Source organism: Camelina sativa, chromosome 7 (assembly GCF_000633955.1).
Source record: "Camelina sativa cultivar DH55 chromosome 7, Cs, whole genome shotgun sequence".
NCBI classification, from domain to species: domain Eukaryota; kingdom Viridiplantae; phylum Streptophyta; class Magnoliopsida; order Brassicales; family Brassicaceae; genus Camelina; species Camelina sativa.
Genome location: NC_025691.1, coordinates 23290855 through 23314514, shown reverse-complemented (window position 1 = coordinate 23314514; position 23660 = coordinate 23290855). Strand labels below are relative to the sequence as shown.

Here is a 23660-nt window from a genome sequence, read left to right as displayed (position 1 = left end):
TTTTCTGGGTGCGATTTTAGACAGTCACGAGCCAAAGCATTTCAAGGACGCAATAAAGATCAAAGAGTGGTGTGAAGCAATGCGAAAAGAAATAGACGCATTGGAGGCAAATCACACTTGGGATGTCACCGACTTGCCACCAGGAAAGAAAGCTATCAATAGCAAATGGATTTACAAGTTAAAATTTCGAGCTGATGGTTCTCTCGAACGACACAAAGCTCGTCTTGTGGCTATGGGTAATCATCAAAAAGAGGGGGTTGATTTTAAAGAAACATTTGCTCCGGTTGCGAAGATGGCAACGGTCCGGTCTCTTCTCGGGGTTGCTGCTGCAAAAGAATGGGAGGTTCACCAGATGGATGTTCACAATGCTTTCCTTCATGGTGATCTCGAGGAAGAGGTTTACATGAAGCTCCCTCCAGGTTTTCAGTCCTCTGATCCTAAGAAAGTTTGTCGTCTCCGTAAGTCTTTGTATGGTCTTAAGCAAGCACCGCAGTGTTGGTTCTCCAAGTTGTCTACTGCTCTTTGTGAATTTGGCTTTAAGCAAAGCTACCAAGACTACTCCTTGTTCTCATTGATTCGTGGACAGACAGTGATACACATTCTTATCTATGTTGATGATTTTGTTATTGTCGGGAATAATCTCAAAGCCATCGATCACTTCAAAGTTAGCTCAGCAAGTGCTTCCACATGAAGGATCTTGGTAAGTTAAAATATTTCTTGGGTATTGAGGTCTCTCGTGGCAAAGATGGTTTTTGTTTATCCCAACGTAAGTACACCCTCGACATCATCCACGAGGCTGGACTGTTAGGCGCCAAACCAGTTCCAACCCCAATGGAAATTAATCACAAGCTCAGCTCAGTCAAGAGTCCTTTGTATGCCGATCCCGAACAGTATTGTGTTATATATGGTAATCCTTCTAATATAAAAATTAGATATCTGGAATTTACTAAGTGATAAAAGTAAAGAAGAACTAATCTTCTTTCTTTTTTTATTACTTTCCTCGGTCGCTTGGTTGGTCGGTTCATTTATTTAACTATCACGCGTCCTGATTTGAGCTACCCAGTACACATTCTTTCTCAGTTCATGAAGACTCCGCTTGTTGCTCATTGGGAAGCTGCGCTTCGTCTTGTTTGTTATCTCAAGGGCACACCTGCTCAAGGCATCCTTCTACGTTCTGACAGTCCTTTGACTCTAACGGCTTATTGCGATTCTGACCTCTCTGCCTGCCCACGCACTCGCCGTTCTTTGTCCGCTTATGTCATTTATTTGGGTGACTCCCCCATTTCTTGGAAGACCAAGAAACAAGATATTGTCTCGAGTTCCTCTGCTGAAGCCGAATACCGTGCCATGGCTTACACCCTTAAGGAGATAAAGTGGTTAAAAGGTCTAATGGAGGATTTAGGCGTTGCCCAATCTTCTCCGATTCCGCTGCATTGTGATAGTCAGGCAGCGATTCACATTGCTGCTAATCCTGTTTTTCATGAACGAACCAAACATATTGAGCGTGACTGTCATGAAGTCTGCGACGCTGTGCAGGGTAAGTTGATTACTACCGTTCATATCTCCACTCACGACCAAGTTGCGGACCTCTTAACCAAGGCTTTGCCTGCGCCTCAGTTTCAACGTCTTATGTCCACGTTAGGTGTTCGAGATTTCGTCCCACCAACGTGAGGGGGGGTATTGGGCCTAAGATATATGTTAATCTTCTACTTCCTATATTTACGTGGGTACCAAGTTATCTCTTAGTTAGGCAACTACGTTTGTATAAATACCTTTGGACTCTATTGAATATACACACAGATTTGCACATTACTTTGTCTTATTTCAGACACAAAAGCTGTATTGAGAAAGAGAGGAAGGCTTTGTCGGAGCTCAAGACATACTTGATCCCAGTGACTATAGCATGGGAGCAAGACTCTGCTCTTACTTGGACTAATGACACAAAGAGTGATTACTGTCAGTGGAAGGGGGTTGAGTGCAATCGGAAAAGCGGGCGGATTAGGGAGATTTCCTTTGGTCTAAGATACCTTAAGAATCCTCTCCTAAATCTTTCTTTGTTCCATCCCTTTGAAGAAGTTCAAAGTCTGGACTTATCCTCATTTGGGTTCGGAAACATGGGATTCAGTGGCTTGTTTGATGACGTTGAAGGTATATCAGGCTTTTCCTAGTGATTAATTAGGTTTACCATATTGTTTTACAGTGGTACTTTTGATCTTTTCCCTGCGTTAGCTAGGGGTCTACTTCGCTAGAGAACTTATATGGACTAAATCTTACCTCATTGTTTCTAATTCTTGAACGTTTATGGTACTCGGATTTTCTTTGTTTCCCCATTAACTTGTTGATGTCTGTGTGCCATGTTGCATGCTGCGATCACATCAGACGGTCACTTAATTACATTCCCTTCCCACTTGCGTAGAGTTCATCTCTCATGACCTTCATCTGCTTGCACATGCTATCATTATATTCTTATAGCAAGATTCTCGTTTGCATTTATTAAAAAAATGCAGGTTATAAAAGCCTAAGGAGATTAAGAAACCTGGAGACTATGAATCTCTCTTCAAATGCATTCAATAACAGAATTTTTCCATTCCCCAATGCCGCAACATCACTCAAAACTTTGTATCTTCAGGGAAACCAAATGAATGGCCCTTTTCTTGTTAAAGGTTTGTTTTTCTATTCGTATGATCTATTGTATCTTTGTTGGATGAAGTCAGTTTATCATTAATTTTTATGTATAACTTCGCTTATTTTGTATCATTCTTATATTTATTGGACTCCCTTCAAGAACTTCGAGATTTGAAAAACTTGGAACTGTTGGACCTAAGCAGTAACAGTTTTAATGGCTCCATATCAGTACAAGGTAGTTCATAACCATTTTTCTATTTTAGTGTGTGTCCATAGATGATTGTCATTTGTCAACCTTGAGGACCTCATATTGGTAAATGGTGTTTACCCTTTGTATGGTTTTATCTAAATGTGGCAGAGTTATCTGTCCTGGCGAAGCTTTCAGCTTCTGGATCTAAGTGTTAATGGGTTTTCTGGTTTAATGGATTTGCAAGGCAAGTTTTCTTAAATATTTCACCTTTTTTTTTATAAAGAATTGTGGCGTTGTGGTTAAATCACTTTAAATAAGCCATCAAATATTTCTCAAATAGTTACGAAGTAGTAGCTCATAAATGCTTGCCTATTCTTGATGTTCGTAATTGTACTTATTTTAACGGTAACGTTATGTGGTTTTGTCTTGTTACAGAGCTATCTGCCCTGAGAAATTTGAAAGTTCTAGGTCTAAGCGCTAATAGATTTTCTGGCTCAATGGAATTGCAAGGCAGGTTTTATCAAATGTTTCACTTTTTTTGATAAAGAATTGTGGTGAACTCTCTTTCCCTTTATTAAGTGACTGAAACTTACTGCATTTTTTTTCTAAATCATTGTAGGGATTTGTGAACTGAAATATATAGAAGAGCTCGATCTTAGTTATAACAAATTTGTAGGTGAGTTTCCTTCATGCATAACTAGCTTGACTGGACTTTGTGTTCTTGACCTCTCATGGAACCAATTGACTGGGACGTTACCATCTGCTCTCGGTAATCTCGAATCCCTCGAGTACTTATCATTGATATATAACAACTTCGAAGGCCTCTTCTCACTTGGTTGGCTCGCTAACCTCTCAAAGCTTAAAGTGCTCAAACTTGATTCAGTATCCAACACATTTCAAGTAGAGTCCGAAAGTTCTTGGAAGCCAAAATTTCAGTTGAGTGTTATTTCACTAGGAAGTTGCAATTTGGAGAAGGTTCCTCATTTTCTCCTATACCAGAATGATTTGCGTCATGTTGATCTCTCTAACAATAATATTTCTGGAAAGTTTCCTTCATGGCTATTGGAGAATAATACAAAACTCGAGGTTTTGCTTCTACAAAATAACTCTTTTACAAGCTTTCAGCTACCACAGTATGATAGTAATCTCCTTTGCCTGGATGTTTCAGTTAGTGAATTTGATCAAATCTTTCCTGAGAACATTGGGTGGATACTTCCTCGTTTACAGTATATGAATCTTGCGAATAATTGTTTTCAAGGAAATCTTCCATCTTCTTTGGGTAACATGAAAGAGATTGAATTTTTGGATATATCTCTCAACAATTTCTACGGGAAGCTACCGGGAAGTTTCTTAGAGGGTTGTTACTCTTTGAGTTTCTTGAAGATGTCACATAACCAACTAAGTGGAAAGACATTCCTAGAGACAGCCAACTTTACTTATTTAAGTGTGTTGTGTATGGATAACAACCTGTTTACAGGAAAGATTGGAGACGGTTTGCGGAGCTCGAGATCTTTATCTATGCTTGACATTTCGAACAACAGTTTCTCAGGCGTTATTCCAATCTGGATTGGCGAACTTCCAGAGTTATATGCATTACTGCTTTCACACAACTCATTGGAAGGTGAAATACCTCTTTCGTTGTTCAACATATCTACACTAGACCTACTGGACCTCTCTGGAAACCTTTTATCTAGGGGCATACCTTCGCTTGTCAATTCTAGATATCTGACAGTGTTTCTCTTGCAAGGCAATAATTTATCAGGAGTAGTTCCAGACATATTGCTAGCACATGTCGCTGTGCTTGATCTGAGAGATAACAGATTGTCCGGAAATATTCCTGAGTTCATCAAGACCCAAAACATTAGTATTCTTCTTCTGCGGGGGAATAATTTAACAGGTCATATTCCCCACCAATTGTGTCCCCTAAGCAACATCCAGCTTTTGGATCTTTCCAACAATAGACTTAATGGTTCCATACCTTCATGTCTTAGCAATACATCATTTGGTTTTGGGAATGGGGACAGCTTCGACGGTTCTTATTTTGATTATGGAATTTCTTCCTCAATAACATTCTACACATATTTCAAATCTCTGATTGTGGAAGATCAGTTTAGCAAGGATTTCAAGGCCGAGACCAAGACGATAATTGACTTTGCAACAAAACACCGATACGATGCCTATTGGGATGGAAATCTCAAATTATTGTTTGGAATGGATCTCTCAGCAAATGAGCTTAGCGGTGAGATCCCAGTAGAGCTTGGAGGTCTTGGGGAAGTACAAGTTCTCAATCTTTCTAACAACAAATTATCAGGTGTGATACTAGAAGGCTTTTCAGCTCTGAAGAAAGTGGAAAGCCTTGATTTATCTTTCAACAGATTCCAAGGCCGGATCCCACCACAACTTACAGATCTTAGCAGCCTTGCTGTCTTCAATGTCTCATTCAACAACTTATCAGGAATCATTCCAGAGGGAAGACAGTTTAACACCTTCGACACGCAAAGCTACTTAGGTAATCCTCTTCTTTGTGGGAAACCAACCAACACAAGCTGCGAGAGGAATAACTTTCAAGAACCAAATAATGGAGTGGAAGCTGATGAATCCACAATCGACATGGTGTCTTTCTACTGGAGTTATGCTGCAGCCTATGTGACAATACTTCTTGGGTTACTCGCATCACTCTCATTTGATTCTCCTTGGAGCAGAGCTTGGTTCTACATCGTTGATGCTTTCATCCACAAGGGTAGGAAACTGTTGTGATAAATATAACACTGCAGGTGCCTATGATGTGCTTGTTTCATCCCCATCTGTTGTTGTTCTTCTCAATCCTCATGCTTTGTTTCAGAAAACAGAACAAAACTTATGTTTTTGGTTCCTCTGTACTGTCTTTTGTCTTCGTATAATAAAAGTAATGCATCAAACATATCTTGGAGCTGCTTTGGTTGTTTGGTTCAATACATAATCTATAGTAACACATGAAACAATTCCATGGTAGACGACCAGATCATTGAATGAGAGAAGTGACCACACAATCTATAGTAACGATTTTTCTCCCTCAAGGATTTCGTTTCAAGACCTAAATTCAGTTTCAATAGAATGTGATATGATGTTGCTCTCAAGATCAAGAAAAACAAAAAATCTAGCTGGTAGAGAACAAATTTGAGGAAAAAGCCTGAAGCTAATACAATAAAAGAAATCGATTTGATCAAGCAATACAAGTTTTTTGAAATCGAATTGGTGGCTTGTCTCGTAATTGTTTCAATAGAGGATGTTTTGCCTTTTACAGTTATTCTTGTATCCTCTCCTCTCGTCGATGGGCTCTTTTGACATTTTCAAAAGTTAGCTGACTTATTTAGTGACCAAAGAAAATATTATTTACAAAGTCCCTTACCGGAAAATTTGCAAACAAAACTATTTGCACTCTTTCTCAACAATACACACATTAAAAAAAAAAGCTTCCAGAAAAAGGCTATCATCATCCCCCCCCCTTGCGGTGTTCTTTCCTTCCGCTACTTCGTAAAAAATCGGTGCTCCCAACCTCAATGAAGAGCGGCGACGATCGCAACTTCAACATTATTTGTAGCGTTTGGGGCCTATCTAGAACAACCTTCTTATTCAAATGAGAGTTGGATGAAAATTGAAAACAATGGTCGCTTGCACATCAATCAAAGATTAGTCTACACTTGCATTTCCATTTGCATTTAAATTGGAAAGGATGGTCGGCATTTCCATTTGCATTTAAATTGGAAAGGATGGTCGCTTGCACATCAATCGTATTCTTGTGTTGTTGATCAATTTAGTTGGCAGATATTATATTAATATTGTTGGGTACAAACCAACGTCCCACATCGGAAGATTAGAAAAGAAATTTCTAATATATAAGTCAAGTCCAAACCTACTTAGTATGAGGTCTTTTGGGAAGGAGCCCAATAAGAAATCCGTGCAAGCTTTGCCACCTGGGCCCAAAACGGACAATATCATACTAATAGGGGAGTTGGTTTGGGCTTGGAAAGCCCAACAATTGGTATCAGAGCCTAGGTCGAAATAAATGGACCTAAGAAGTGGGTATGGGCTTAATAATTAATGTGGGAGAAGCCCCTCAATGTGACACGATAAGAAGGGTACCTTGCGAATAAGGAAACACCAAGTTAATGGTGACAAGATTTCGCTGAAAGAGAGACCTAAGGTTTGTGATCTTTGGGTTGAGGGGGAGTATTGTTGGGTACAAACCAACGTCCCACATCGGAAGATTAGAAAAGAAATTTCTAATATATAAGTCAAGTCCAAACCTACTTAGTATGAGGCTTTTTGGGAAGGAGCCCAATAAGAAATCCGTGCGGGCTTTGCCACCAGGGCCCAAAGCGGACAATATCATACTAATAGGGACTTGACTTGGGCTAAGAAAACCCAACAATTGGTATCATAGCCTAGGTTGAAATAAATGGACCTAAGAAGCGGGTATGGGCTTAATGATTAATGTGGGAGAAGCCCCTCAATGTGACACGATAAAAGGGTACCTTGCGAATAAGGAAACACCAAGTTAATGGTGACAAGATTTCGCTGAAGGGGAGACCTAAGGTTTAGCTTTGGACAATATCATTTCCGGTTAGAAGATCTAGTCGACAACACAATCCTCCTAGTTATCTTGCTGACTACGTTCTTCTAGCTAATCTAGAATGTGAAATGCTTTGTAACATCCGCGAACCAAAAGTGGAATTTGGGGATGGGTGTCGATCGACACCATGGGTGTGTCGATAGACACCAGCTTTTCTGGTTCGACCAGATTGTTTTAATTCGCGGTTTTGGGTTGGTTTGGGTTAATTGGTTTTTCTAAACCGATTATATAAGGGGAGAGGCGACCCAGGTCGAGGGTTTTAGTGTTTCTCTTGGCCGTTTAGTGAGAAAAAGAGAGAAAAAGGAGAGAAAACGTTTGTGAGTGTTCTTGAGAGATTTTGTCTTGTTCTTGGTGGTTTTTGGTGAGATCTGTTGCTGTGGAAGGGGGTGTGGTTGCTGGGAACGAAAGAGAAGCTTCTTGTGGTGTTGTTTCCACCGTTTCTGAATTAAATCTTCCTGCAGAAGAGGTGAGTGCATGACCATGGCTGATCTAAGCCTGAGATCTCTTATGTTTTGCTTGTTTGGTGTTGTTTTGGTGTTTTTCTTGTTGGTTGTGATTGCTTTAGGGTCTCTAATGGTTCCTGTGACTTTTGGGTGAGTTCTGGATGGATTGGAGAGGGATTGGAATGGAAATTCGACGATCAGCTTGAGTCGGTGTCGATCGACACCAAGTGGGTGTCGGTCGACACCACTCTGGGCCTAGTGTCGATCGACACTACTTTGGTGTTGGTCGACACCAACTTGTGTGTTGCGGTTTTTCCTGGTTTGTTGTGTTGTTTGTTGTTTGTTAAACATTGGAATCTCAGTTTATGTGTATAGCCCAGTAGATGAGAGGATTGCCTCACTAAGTATTTGTGATAATACTTACGCATCTCAATTGTTGTTTGTGGTGTGCAGGTATGTGGCGTGGAATCATGGCGATGAGGAGGAGGATGATCTAGGGTCTCGTTTGTGTGATATATATTGGATATGTATGGTTATGTTATTGGAACCTTGCTTAGAGTTATGCTAGGTTGCTGGATAGAATGGTTAGGAATGTTATTTTAATGATGATATGATGGTTTGTTTTGCTGGTACGTTTCCGCTGTGTATATTGGTTGTTGCTGGTTTAATGAGGTATTGTGGTTTGGTTGGTTTAATTAGGTAGTATGGGATACCTAATTATATATTATTATTATTATTAAAAAAAAAACGGGTCGGGTTGTTTCATTTTGATATCAGAGCCCTTACGGTTCTAGGACGGGGTTAATGGATGGTTTAGAGTGGCTTAAGGAAATTTAATTGGTGGAATTATTTTTCTGTTGCTTGATGTATGAGGCTGTGTGATGAAATTGATTATGAGTAGTTAGTCAATTTGTTTGTGCTATGGAGTCCTAGTATCATCCTCTTCGAGCCTTCAATGAGATTCCATGGTAAGTTGTTTTATATGTGGTTTATTGTGTGATGTTCTTAGCTTCTGTGTAGGAAGTGCAGTTGGCTATTGAGAGGTTGTTGGAAAGTGGTAGATCACGCCGGTATCGGGAAATACCGTGGGGGATGATTTGTGGGTGTAGATGTTTTGCAAATGGAGTTCGTTTGGATTTTTTTTTTTGACTTGTGGGTCATGTGGAAAGGAAATAGCTCGGGAATTCTATAAATGGAAAGTTTCTATTAATAGAAAGTTTCCTTAAATAGAAAGTTCTATAGATAGTTAGGACTTGTCTATTTTTGGAAAGGAGATGTGAAATGCCTGGAGTGGCGGGAATGTTAAAGATGAGATGATCATTTCTCAAGGATTTTTGTTTTGATTGGTGAGGTCGCGGTGCTATGAGAGGTAGCTCGGGTTTATATAATTGAAAGTTTCCATAATTAGAAAGTTTCTAAAAATGGAAAGGTTTTTGTGGAAAGTGTGACGATCCTACGGGATGTGTACCTTGGTGGTGGTTTAAGTGATGTCGGATACAATGTTGGTGGTCCCGGTGACGTTTGTTTCCTTTGTGGCGGTTCTTTTGGACATTTTCATGGCCTAGTGGCGGTCCTGCGGGACGTTGGTGTGGCTTTTGTGATGTGTTTAGGGTCTTTGTGACGTCTCGGTAGCCTTTGTGGCGAGTGTTGGCCGTAGGACATTGAGATGTTTTTGCAGAGGTGTTGAGGTAGATCTAGTCGGGAGATACTTGATGACATCAAACTTGTTTGCTCAAGGCCATGTGGGCCCAACTCATGTGATACCGATAGCTCGATGGACTTTGTGGCCAGAGAGTGGGAGTGGTATGTTGCTTCGGATGATGATCCTAGAGCGCGCTTTAGGGTGACGACCCAAGAGTGGGATTTTCGAGACTCCCTGGATACCGTAGCTATGAGCCGCGGCTCAGCAATGAGCCGGTATGTCTCGAGGGTTGCAACCCGAGAGCAGGAGGAGTGGGTGTGAGCGACTCCCTGGATATCGTAGCTGGAGGCGGTGGCCTGGCAGTGAGCCGGTATGTGATTGCTTAAGGGTCTCTAATGGTTCCTGTGACTTTTGGGTGAGTTCTGGATGGATTGGAGAGGGATTGGAATGGAGATTCGACGATCGGCTTGAGTCGGTGTCGATCGACACCAAGTGGGTGTCGGTCGACACCACTCTGGGCCTAATGTGGATCGACACTACTTTGGTGTCGGTCGACACCAACTTGTGTGTTGCGGTTTTTCCTGGTTTGTTGTGTTGTTTGTTGTTTGTTAAACATTGGAATCTCAGTTTATGTGTATAGCCCAGTAGATGAGAGGATTGCCTCACTAAGTATTTGTGATAATACTTACGCATCTCAATTGTTGTTTGTGGTGTGCAGGTATGTGGCATGGAATCATGGCGATGACGAGGAGGATGATCTAGGGTCTCTTTTTTGTGATATATATTGGTTATGTATGGTTATGTTATTGGAACATTGGTTAGAGTTATGCTAGGTTGATGAATAGAATGGTTAGGAATGTTATTTTAATGATGATATGATGGTTTGTTTTGCTGGTACGTTTCCGCTGTGTATATTGGTTGTTGCTGGTTTAATGATGTATTGTGGTTTGGTTTGTTTAATTAGGTAGTATGGAATACTTAATTATATATTATTATTATTAAAAAAAAAAAAAACGGGTCGGGATGTTTCATGCTTCTCCTGTCGCTAAATGATGAACCTATAAACTATCATGAAGCAAAAGAATCAGTCGAATGGACAAAGGTTTGTCAAGAGGAGATCGACTCGATTAACAAAAACAATACATGGGATCTAGGTGAGAAACCATTTGGTGTTAAAGTGATTGGTCTTAAGTGGGTTTTTAAGATCAAAAGGAATGCTGATGGATCAATCAACAAGTTCAAAGCTAGACTCGTTGCTAAAGGTTATGCACAAAGAGAAGGGATTGACTTTGATGAGGTCTTTGCACCGGTTGCAAGGCTGGAAACAATTCGAATGTTGATTGGATTAGCAGCTTCACATGGATGGGAAATTCATCATCTCGACGTTAAGACCGCTTTCTTACATGGTGAACTAACAGAGGACGTTTATGTTTCACAACCGGAAGGGTTTGAAAAGAAGGGAGAAGACACAAGGTCTTCAAACTCAAGAAAGCTCTTTATGGACTACGTCAAGCTCCTCGCGCATGGAACACAAAACTCGATCAAATCCTTAAGAGCATGAAGTTTAACAAGTGCCAAAAAGAAAGTTCTGTGTATCACAAGGAAGAGGGACCTAAGATTTTAATCGTGGTCGTGTATGTTGATGATCTTTTTGTCACAGGAAGTACACTAGAGATCATCATGGAGTTTAAGGCAGGAATGTCTACTATGTTCGAGATGAGTGACCTTGGTAAGCTTACTTATGATCTTGGTATTGAAGTTAGTCAAGGAATCAATGGAATAGAAATCAAGCAAGAAGCCTATGCTCGTCGAATTCTTAAGGAAGCTGGTTTAAATTCTTGTAACTCGACGATAATACCAATGGAGTTCGGGTTGCAATTGTCAAAAGGACTTGATGAACCAGAAATTGACGCAACCATGTATCGAAGAAGGATTGGATGCTTGAGATATCTGTTACACACTCGACCAGATCTTGCTTTCTCAGTAGGGATTTTGAGCAGGTACATGCATAATCCAAGAAAATCACATGGCATTGTACTAAAACAAATCCTAAGGTATTTGAGAGGAACAATGAGCTATGGAGTCTCATACAAGAGAGGAGCACCAGAAATTATAGGCTATAGTGATAGTAGCCACAACACGGATCCTGATGACGGAAGAAGCACCACAGGTCATGTGTTTTATCTCGGAGGAGCTCCTATAACTTGGTGTTCGCAAAAACAAGAAATAGTTGTTTTATCCTCATGTGAAGCAGAGTTCATTGCAGCTACGGAAGCGGCAAAGCAAGCTATATGGATTCAAGATTTGCTAAGCGAGGTCACCGGGAAAAAGTATGAGAAGACTATGATCCGCATTGACAATGAGTCAACTATAGAACTTACAAAGAACCCTGTTTTTCACAAAAGGAGTAAACACATTCACAAACGTTTCCATTTCATTCGTGAGTGTGTGGAGAATGGACTACTTGAAGTGGAGCATGTACCTGGAGAAGAGCAGCGTGCAGACATTCTTACCAAAGCCTTGGCGAAGAACAAGTTTTCTGAAATGAGAGAGATGATCGGAGTTCAAGATCTCATGAAGAACAACTTAAAGCTTAAGGGGGTAAATGTTGGTTAAGCTTCTAGATTGTTCTAGAATAGATATCCTTAAAGGAATTAGGAATCTAGTTAGGAAAAGGAAAAGTTGTAATCCTAAACTAAAAAGGAAGTTAGGATGTTTTAGAAAAAGAAGTCTAGAACAATATAAATAGAGATCATAAGAAGGATATATGATCATAAGAGAAAAACAGAGCTTGTGTTTAGTTTTGAGAAGATTTTCTAAACATTAATAAAGGAAGGATTCTTTATTCAAGCTTTGAGGTTTTGTGTTTTTGATTCTTTATTTGGTATCAGAGCCTAGGTCGAAAAGTGGACCTAGGGGAGGGGATATAACATGATTAAGGATGCCTCAAGAATATTTCAATAATAAAGGAGTACCAGAGCCTAGGTACCTGGGTTTCGTTGAAGGGGAGGCCAAAGTATCGTAGTACATAGTTTGAGGGGAGGTTTGTTGGGATACAAACAATGTCCCACATCTGAAGATTAGAAGATAAGTTTCTAATATATAAGTCAAGACCAGCTCCAATTAGTATGAGGCCTTTTGGGAAGGAGCCCAATAAGAAATCCGTGCGGGCTTTGCCACCTAGGCCCAAAGCGGACAATATCATACTAATAGGAGAGTTGGCTTGGGCTTGGAAAGCCCAACAATTGGTATCGGAGCTAATCCTGGAGTAAGGAGAGCTCATACGAATCATGGTTGAGACAAAACCATCGGAGAAGACGCCGACATCAACCTCCGCTGTTCAATGTCTGATGTTGAATTCAACCAATTACACCGTCTGGACATTGAAGATGAAGACGACGTTAAGAGTTCACAAAGCTTGGATTGCACCTAAACCCAAAACGGACAATATCATACTAATAGGAGAGTTGGTTTGGGTTTGGAAAGTCCAATAATTAATTATTAGTTGAATAATTCAACAAGCTTAGATATTGGTAAACGATCATGAAGAATATGAATATGTAACAAAGTATAAGATGGAAAGGTCTTGGGGGATAATATTTTATGTTATTTTCTTTTATTTAGTCAAACGGTCTTAAAATACCCCCCAGTTGGACATTGTCTATGTTCATGAATATAAGCACGCCACAAGTATGTAAAAGGACATTTGACTTTGTAAATAAATATTCTTATGCAACTTGGCTTTAACATTTCCACTTTGACAAATAGCAGTTCTAATGCTTATAAACATGGAGGCATTTGGACATCGTACTTAAGATCTAGTTTCTTAAAACTCTGTTACCTTTTTTTTTTTTTTTGGCTCAATCCAATGAAGAGGAAACTGTTCTTAGGCCGATACTTGAAATGGATGATGTTAGTGTTGGGGCAGCTACATGGATACAAAAGCTGTATTGAGAAAGAAAGGAACGCTTTGTTGGAGCTTAAGAAATACATAATCTCAAGAAGTAGAGAATGGCCCCTCAAGTATGTTTTCATTACTTGGACTAATGAAACAAAGAGTGATTGCTGCCGGTTGTAACACCCGCGAACCAAATGGTAGATTTGGGGAAGGGGTGTCGATCCACACCAAGAGGAGTGTTGATCGACACCATCAATTTTGTTTCGACCAGATTATTTTAATTCATCGTTTTGGTTCGGTCTGGTTCAATTGAAGTGTCAAACCGACATATTTATAGAGGAAACTCGACCTAGGTCGGGGAAAAAGAGTTGTCTTGGCCGTTTCTAAAGAGAAAAGAGAGAAGAGAGAGTGTTCTTGAGGGATTTTGGAGATTATAAGCTAGATTGGTGAGATCTGTTCCTGTGGAGTAGATATCTGGTGCTAGGAACGAAGGGGAAGCCTTCTAGGGTGCTGGATTCGTCAGTTTGGGTCAGAAACTTCCTGCAAAAGAGGTGAGTGCATGACCATGGCTTATCTAAGTCTGAGAATCCTTTGTTTACTTGATTTGTTGTGTTTTGTAGTGTTGTTCTTGCTTGTGGAGGTTGTGTTATGGTTCTTATAGGTTCCTGAAGCTTTTGGGTGAGTTTGGGACAGATTGGAGATAATTGGAAACGGATATTCGTTGATCGGCTTCGAGCATAATGTATCTGCGGGGTCAGTGTCGATCGACACAAAGTGGGTGTCGGTCGACACCCTTCTGGGCCTAGTGTCGACCGACACCACTTTAGTGTCGGTTGACACCAGCTTGTGTGCTGCATGCGGTTTCCTGGTTCATTATGTTTATTTGTTGTTTGTTAAACATTGGATTTCAGTTGCTTGTGTGTATAGCCCAGTAGATGGGAGGATTGCCTCACTAAGTATTTGTGATAATACTTACGCATCTCAGTTGTTGTTTGTGGTGTGCAGGTTGTGACATGGAATCATGGCGATGAGGAGGAGGATGATAAAAGGTCTCGTTTGTGTGATGTTGGTTATAATATTTATGTTGGAACCTTGGTTAGAGTTATCTTAGGTTGCTGGATAGAGTGGTTAGGAATGTTATTGTATTGATGATGTATTGTTTCTGTATTATTAGTAAGTTTCCGCTGTGCATAATAATTGTTGATGGTTTAATGTTGAGTTGTAGTTTGGGTTTGTTTAATTAAGTAGTATGGGATGCTTAATAATTGTTATTATTATTTTTTTTTTTTAAAACGGGTCGGGTGGTTTCACCGGTAGCAGGATATAGAGTGCAATCATACAAGTGGACGAGTAATCGAGCTTTCCAATTGAGACTGAACCTCAAAGAGATTTCTCTCCTAAATCTTTCTTTGCTGCATCCCTTTGAAGAAGTTCGATGTCTGGACTTATCCGAATCCAGATTTAGCGGCTTGTTTGATGATGTGGAAGGTATACCAGGCTTTCCTTTGTCGGTCACTTTCACATTTATCTTGCATTGGTTCTATGGTATTTCTCATGATTACTTCTCTAGAAAACCTAGATGGGCTAAATTTTAATTTATTGGCTCTAATTCATGAAAGTTCTCCAGGTTTTCTCCGTCTCTGCATTAACTTGTCGATGTCTGTGTGCCATTCTCATCTGTAGGTTATAATAACCTAAAGAAATTAATAAACCTGGAGATTCTAGATTTGTCTCGAAATGAATTCAACAACAACATATTTCCCTTTCTTAATGCCGCTACATCACTTACAACTCTATTTCTTCGAGAAAACAACATGAATGGCACTTTCCCCGTCAAAGGTGTGTGTTTCCCATTTGTAACGAGGTGTATATCTTGCACAGCCTGATTATTCATGATATCTATTTTGTTAGATCGCTTCAATTTGTAATGATTGTTATAAATATACATGTCTAAAATTAATTATACTTTTACATGTCTCAAACTCATCATTCTTCCATTTATTGGGGTTGGACTATCTTTCAGAACTTAAAGACTTGGCAAACTTGGAACTACTGGACTTGAGTACAAACAAATTTGATGGCTTCATTCCAGTTCAAGGTAGTTCAGAGCTACTGTCCATAAATGCATGCCTTTATTTTCTTGGGTGGACAGATAATATTATGAATTGGTTCATGTTCATCTAGAGATCATCATGTTTATAGGTATGTTTAAATTTGTGTGGCTTTGACTTTTGGCAGAGTTACCTACCTTTCAAAGGCTGAAAGCTCTGGATCTTAGTGGGAATGAATTTTCTGGCTCGATGGAATTGCAAGGCAAGTTTGTTCAAATATTTTACTTTTTACACAAAAACTTGTGGGGGACAGTTGAAGCTTATTTCATGTTGATTAAAACTTCTGGATTTGGCCAATGCAGGGATATGCAAATTGAAGAATTTACAAGAGCTTGATCTCAGTAATAACAAACTAGTGGGTCAATTTCCCTTATGTTTAACAAGCTTAAGCAGACTTCGAGTTCTTGATCTCTCATCAAACCAATTGACTGGTACGGTACCATCTGCACTAGGTAACCTTGTATCCCTCCAATACTTATCGCTGCTTGATAACAACTTAGAAGGCTTCTTCTCGTTTGGCTTGATCGCGAATGTCTCAGATCTTAGGGTGTTCAAACTCTCTTCCAAATCCAACTCTTTTGAATTAGAGTCACAACAGTATTGGAAGCCTAAATTTCAGTTAGGTGTTATTGTACTAAGATCTTGCAACTTGGAGAAGGTTCCTCATTTTCTCCTACACCAAACGAGTTTGCGTCAAGTTGATGTCTCTGATAATAGAATATCTGGAACTTTTCCTTCCTGGCTGCTGGCTAACAATACGAAACTCAAAGTTTTGCGTCTACAGAATAATCGTTTTGAGAGCTTCCAGCTACCAGAATCTGCACATAATCTGCTTCTTCTGGATGTGTCAGTTAATGAATTTAATCATATATTTCCTGAAAATATTGGGTGGATCCTTCCCAATTTACGGCACATGAACCTTACGTATAACAGTTTTCAAGGAAATCTCCCATCTTCTCTTGGTAATATGGAAAAGCTTTACTTTCTCGATATATCTAACAACAGTTTTCGCGGGAATCTACCAAGACATTTTTTGATGGGTTGTTATTCCTTGGTAATATTAAAGATGTCACATAACAAATTAAGTGGAGAGATTTTACTAGAATCAACCAACTTTACTAGTATCAATGTGTTGTTTGTGGATAACAATCAGTTTACCGGAAATATTGGACAAGGTTTGCGGAGCTTGAGATTCTTGTCACTGCTCGACATTTCGAACAACATTCTCACCGGTGTTATACCAAGTTGGATTGGCGAACTTGCATCCTTAAATGTTCTACTGCTTTCAAACAACTCGTTGGTGGGTGAAATACCTCTTTCGTTGTTCAACATGTCCAAACTTATGATATTGGACCTCTCTGCAAACATTTTATCTGGGGACATACCTCCACACGTCAGTTCTCTTTTCGGGGCAGAGCTATTCCTCCAAGACAATAAACTATCAGGCCCTATTCCACAGACATTGCTAGAAAATGTCCGATTACTTGATCTGAGAAACAACATATTGTCTGGGAATATTCCGGAGTTTTTCAACACCCAAAACATTAGTATTCTTCTTTTACGGGGAAATTATTTAACAGGCAGTATTCCTCGCCAGTTGTGTGGCCTAAGCAAAATCCACCTTCTCGATCTTTCCAACAACAAATTGAACGGATCCATCCTTCATGTCTTAATGAAACATCGTTTGATATGCGAGAAAAAGATACATCCTATGGTTATGGTTTAAGCTATTATTACAATCCTATTGATGTCTTCAATGGTTTCTCTCCGCAACCGGACTTCTCTGTCTCAGAAAATGATGATATATTTTTTATATCTCTGCTTATGCTAGATCAGTTTAATATGCAATATGGAGTAGACACCAAGACTAGAATTGAATTTGCAGCAAAACACCGGTATGACACCTACATGGGTGGAAATCTCAGATTATTTTTTGGACTAGATCTCTCAGGGAATGAGCTGAGCGGTGAGATCCCAGTTGAGCTTGGAGGTCTTCTGAAACTACATGCTCTCAATCTTTCTCACAACAACTTACTAGGTGTGATACCAGAAAGCTTATCAGGTATGAAGAACATGGAAAGCTTTGATCTTTCCTTCAACAAATTACAAGGTCCTATTCCACCACAAATAATATAACTGAGCAGCTTAGCTGTCTTCAATGTTTCATACAACAACTTATCAGGAGTCATTCCACGAGGAAGACAGTTTAATACCTTTGATACACAAAGCTACTTAGGTAATCCATTTCTCTGTGGAAAACCAACCGACACAAGCTGCAACAACAATAACTTTCAAGAACCAGAAAATGGAGGGGAAGCTGATGAATCCTCAATCGACATGAAATCTTTCTACTTGAGTTTAGTTGCAGCTTATGTGACAATACTTCTTGGGATACTCGCATCACTCTCTTTTGATTCTCTTTGGCGCAGAGCATGGTTCTACTTAGTTGATGCTTTCGTCCTCAATGTTAGGAATTTCTTGTGGTAAAACACTGCTATGGCTAGATGCTCTGAAGTATGCTAGTTTCATTGTCGTCTCTGTTGGTTGTTGTTCTTCTCACACCTCTTGCTTTGTTTCACAAAACCAGATCATAACTTATGTTACGGTTCCTCTGTACTGTCTTTTGTCTTTGAGTAAACATATCTATATCTTGGAGCTGCTTTGGGTGTTGGTTTAATACATGTAGAAACAAGAACAGAACACAAGTGCTTTAATAAGAATTACTCTCTTATTAGTCTTAAGGAAAATTGCTCAAAACCTTAAGCTCAAAACATCATAAGTTGTGCTACAAACTAGCACCTCCTTATATAGAGGAAAACACAAAACCAAAACCCAATAGGATTAATACAACCAAATATATTTTAGATTCTCCCAAAACATATTAATCCTTATTTCATGTATATTTAGATTCTCCTAAATATACTTGGCTTTATCCTCAAGTTATTGCAAGCTTAAAACAACATTTTCTCCCCTAAGCTTGGAATCATCTTCACTCACTTCATACACTCCCATAAGTGTTCTCATCTCTCTAAACTTCATCCTTCCAAGGGCCTTGGTCAGAACGTCCGCCCTTTGTTGACTGCCAGGAACATGCTCAACACTAACCTACTCATTCTCGACACACTCTCGTATGAAATGGAAACGAGTGTGTATGTATTTGCTGCGGCCGTGAAACACAGGGTTCTTGGTGAGTGCAATAGTTGATTTGTTGTCGACCCGAATGATCACTCTCTCGCTTCTTTGTCCAATTACCTCATCGAGTAGTTCTTGAAGCCAAATTGCTTGTTTGGCTGCTTCTGTGGCTGCCATAAATTTTGCTTCACATGAAGACAAGGCAACAATATCTTGCTTTTGTGAACACCAGGTAATCGGTGACTCACCAAGATAAAACATATGACTCGTGGTGCTTTTCCCATCATCAACATCAACATTATAAGAGCTATCACTATATCCCACAAGTCGTACCTCATTCGGGCGTTTGTAAAACAGACCAAAAGAGCTTGTTCCTTAAAGATACCTAAGAACCTGTTTCAAGCTTGCTCCATGTGAAACCTTAGGCTCTTGCATATACTTACTCAAGACACCAACACTGTAGGCAAGATCCGGTCGAGTGTGAATCAGATATCGGAGACATCCTATGCTTCTTCGATACTTTTGTTCGTCAATGGCATGTTCTCCTTGCGACTTAGACAACTTCAAATTCATATCCATCGGTATATGAGTAGGATTGCACTCTCCCATTCCAGTCTCCTCCAATATCCTAAGAGCATATCTCTCTTGCTTTAGAACAATTCCCTCTTCAAGCTGTCTCACTTCAATTCCTAGGTAGTACGTAAGCAATCCAAGATCACTCATTTCGAATTTCTCAGCCATTGCTTTCTTAAACTGGAAAATCGATGCTTGAGAAGAACCAGTGACAAGCAAGTCATCCACATACACTGCTACTATAAGAAGTTCATCCTTTACCTTCTTATAATACAAAGATGGCTCCTTAGAGCATCTCTGAAACCCCATTTCTCTCAGAGTTTTGTTCAGCTTATCATTCCACGCTCTTGGTGCTTGTTTTAGGCCATAGAGAGCCTTATGCAACTTATAAACCTTTCTTTCACTTCCCTTGACCACAAAACCTTCCGGCTGATGAACAAACACTTGTTCCTTAAGATCACCATACAAGAACGCCGTTTTTACATCCAAATGATGTATCTTCCATCCGTTTGAAGCTGAGTAAGCAATGATGAACCTAATTGTTTCCATTCGAGCCATAGGAGCAAAGACTTCATCATAGTCAATCCCATGTTTTTGAACATACCCTTTTGCCACTAATCTTGCTTTGTACTTGTTTATGCTTCCATCTGAGTTCCTCTTTATCTTGAAAACCCATTTTAGTCCAATAGGCTTTACTCCAGAAGGTAGCTCAACTAAGTTCCAAGTATTGTTCTTCTCAATTGACGTGTGTTCATCTTCACACATTTTTATCCAAACATCTGAGTCGGAGGCTTCTGCGAAGTCCCAGGGCTCTTCGTTAATGGACAAAAGAAGTCGATCAAGGTCTTCATCATGTGTGACATAATCCGATAGATACTTTGGCTGTGACTTGACTCTTGTAGGCCTTCCTAGCTTCGACTACAGTTGAACATTGTCCTCATCATTCGACTCATCACTTTCTTTGTCTACATCAAGATCTTGACACAGTTCTGTTTCTGCGGATGTTTGATCATTATTACCATCAACTTCGTCTTCACTGGTTTGGTCCAAGAATCGAACTCCTCTGTTCCCATGTTCACCGATCCTAACAAAGAAGTCTGCAGAATCCTCATGTTTCTCTGTTTCAACTTTCGTCCAATCCCAACCTTTGCTTTCATCAAACCGTACGTCCCTACTAACAATGATTCTCTTACTTGACGGATCGAGTAAACGATAAGCTTTTGAGCCTGGTTCAGTTCCCAGATTTACCAGAATTCTCGGCCTATCATCCAGCTTTCCTCTTCCCACGGACTCTGCTTTTGCAAACACGATGCAACCAAAAGTCCTTAGGTGGTCAAGATTTGGTTTCACGCCTTTCAGCATCTCATACGGAGTCTTATCTACCAATGACCTAGTCGCAATCCTGTTGATCAGATAAGTTGAATGCCTTACAGCTTCTTTCCACAAATAGTTTGGTAAGTCCATATGTTTCAAGATACTTCTTGACATCCCTAAGAGCGTTCTGTTTCTCCTCTCAACAACTCCGTTTTGTTGAGGTGAATATGGGGCTGTCAGCTGCCGAATGATTCCGTTTTGCTCACAAAAAGAATTGAACTCAGTTGAGGTGAACTCACCACCCCTATCGGTTCTGAATGCCTTGATCACACATTTAGTCTCCTGTTCTGCTATTTTCTTAAATTTCTTGAACTTATCCAGTGCTTCACTTTTCTCTTTCAACAGAACTGTCCACATGTAGCGTGAATAATCGTCTATTATCACAAAGATATACCTTTTCTGAGCCAGTGTGCACGGTGTGATAGGTCCACAGAGGTCACCGTGTATGAGCTCCAGAGTCTGCTTAGCTCTATACGAAGATGCCTTTGGGAAAGGATCCCTCGCTTGCTTACCGAGTAAACATGACATACATGTCTGTCTTTCAACTTTGATATTCGGTATGCCAGCAACCAAATCTCTGTTTATCATTAGCTTCATCGTGTCTGTGTTGATATGACCCAGTCGAGCGTGCCATGTACTCGAAGGTGAGCTTGTTGAGACCAATTGAAGACATTCGACACTCTCGACTTCCATCACTACTTTGTAAAGTCGATTTTTGGACCTTGATGTTCTTACAATCAGTCTACCTGTTCGATCATAAAGCATCAACTTATCTTCTAGCATTCGTACCTCACAACCTGCTTCAGTGGCTTGGCCTAGGCTCACTATATTGCTTTTTAGGTCCGGTATGTAGTATATGTTATGCAAAGCTTTCTTCTCACCATTCTCAAGCAAGAACCTTATGGATCCCTTACCCTTTATGTCAACCCGAGAATCATCTCCAAACCGAACCTTTCCTGTAACATCCTCACTAAGCTCATAGAAAAACCTTCTGTTTCCACTCATGTGGTTACTTGCTCCATTGTCAAGGTACCATATATTATCGGTATCAATATCAGTCTCAAAATTACTCGGCTTCACCTTGTCTTCCTGAAGATAGACTACTTCATTCATCATCAACTCATCAGCTATATGAGTATCTTCATCCTTTTTCTCCACTATCTCTTGAAGCTTGAGTAGCCTATCTGGACAGTCCGAGGCATAATGACCTTGCTTATCACAATGAAAACAAGTGATATGAGACAGATCCTGTTCTTTATCCTTCTGCTGAAAAGCAAACCTGCCGCGTCCTCTACCTCTGGAAGAACGACCTCCTCGTCCTCTTCCTCTGTATCTTCCAAACGGGTTTGTATTGACAAACATGAGTTTGCCTTGGTCATCATCTTGGTCTGCTTCCTCTTCTCCAATTCTTTCTTCATAGGCTTTTAGACGTCTTACTATGTTCTCGAAACTTGTCTTGTTTAAATCGAGCACTTGCTCAAGAGAAGCCACTATATGAATGAACTTCTTTCGAGGGAGACTCGACATAAACTTCTTAACAAGTATAGGTTCTGCTAACTCCTTGCCTAAAGCTGCAGATTTTGTCGAAATTGCAGAAAGTTTCTCAACAAACTCATCAATCTTCTCAGTGTCTCTCATCCTTAGGCGATCAAACTCTGCCATCAGCGTCTGTAGTCTCGCCTCTTTCACCATATCAGCTCCTACATGTCTTGATCGTATAGCTTCCCACATCTTCTTTGCTGTTTCTTGAGCACCAATCTGGAGAGTAAGAGAGTCGGGAATAGATTGAACAATCAAAGCAATCGCTAAATCATTCTTAGTCTCATCAATGTTTCCCTTCTCAATAACTTCCCAAGATTTGTGAACTCTGAGACAGATCCTCATCTTCATAGCCCATACTGTGTAATTGCTTGAGTTCAGCATAGGGCACATGATAGACGAAGATCCTCCTCCTTCAGATGAACCGAGGTTGTCATCCTTTCTTGTTGCCAAAGTCTTGTCTTCTCCACCTTCTGTCAATGCTTTCACATCATCTTCTCCTGCCATTGTTTCTCGCTCTGATACCACGTGTAGAAACAAGAACAAAACACAAGTGCTTTAATAAGAATTACTCTCTTATTAGTCTTAAGGAAAATTGCTCAAAACCTTAAGCTCAAAACATCATAAGTTGTGCTACAAACTAGCACCTCCTTATATAGAGGAAAACACAAAACCAAAACCCAATAGGATTAGTACAACCAAATATATTTTAGATTCTCCCAAAACATATTAATTCTTATCTCAAGTATATTTAGATTCTCCTAAATATACTTGGCTTTATCCTCAAGTTATTTCAAGCTTACAACAACAATACATTCTACAAAATACACAAATTTGCATGAAAGAATCAGAGCAGAAACGAATTTCCCATTAGTTGTCTTTCTTCTTTTATGAATTCTCTTAATCTATATCGCAATACAGTTTTTTTCCCCAGTAATTACATAACACACCATATGATCCATTATCACTTTTTTTTCACTCTCATCCACAATGGCGTTTATTAGCTTCTACTCAATCTGCGTCTCGCCGGAATATACCTTTTTGACGCCCAATCGATGTTTCCAACCCCCGGTAGAAGAAGTTGGGTACGACTGATCAATCTCTGTTCCGGGTTCATTCGAAGGTCCAGGACGACCCGGTTGATGGACCCGCTGTTTCATGAGGATGATTTAGATTTTTTTGGGCGGAAGAAAAAAAATAAATACAAACAGTATCGTTTTGGTGTTGGCGGTAATATCGTGTTATATTAAGCCAAGTCAGCAAACACAGTTACTGTATTCGTGGAATTTATTCCATTTGAATTTCGGCACAAGCAAAACAACCTCTGTTTCACAGTTTGGCTGTTTTTTTTCTTTTTTTTATTTTTTTTAATCAGAAGTTCGGGGGCAAGGCTCTTAATCATCCTAGAGTCCGGAGAAGACCGGGTGAAAACCCTAGCCAAATGGAATTTATATTATTAAAGCAAGAGTACTCTCTAGACTCAAAATGGACCACGATTTTGTTTTGGTAGTTTTTTCATTA

The 23660-nt window shown here is 39.9% G+C and overlaps 1 protein-coding gene and 1 pseudogene across 1 annotated transcript; both read left to right on the top strand.

Moving 5' to 3' along the window:
* LOC104704880 (LRR receptor-like serine/threonine-protein kinase ERL2) lies at positions 4046–5572 on the top strand. The gene has a single exon (XM_010420894.1). The coding sequence runs from the start codon at positions 4046–4048 to the stop codon at positions 5570–5572; it is 1527 nt and encodes a 508-aa protein (XP_010419196.1).
* Positions 11070–18008, top strand: LOC109125486 (annotated as a pseudogene).

Coding starts and splice junctions, on each gene's coding strand:
- LOC104704880 (XM_010420894.1), top strand. CDS start 4,046: ATGAATCTTGCGAATAATTGTTTTCAAGGAAATCTTCCATCTTCTTTG.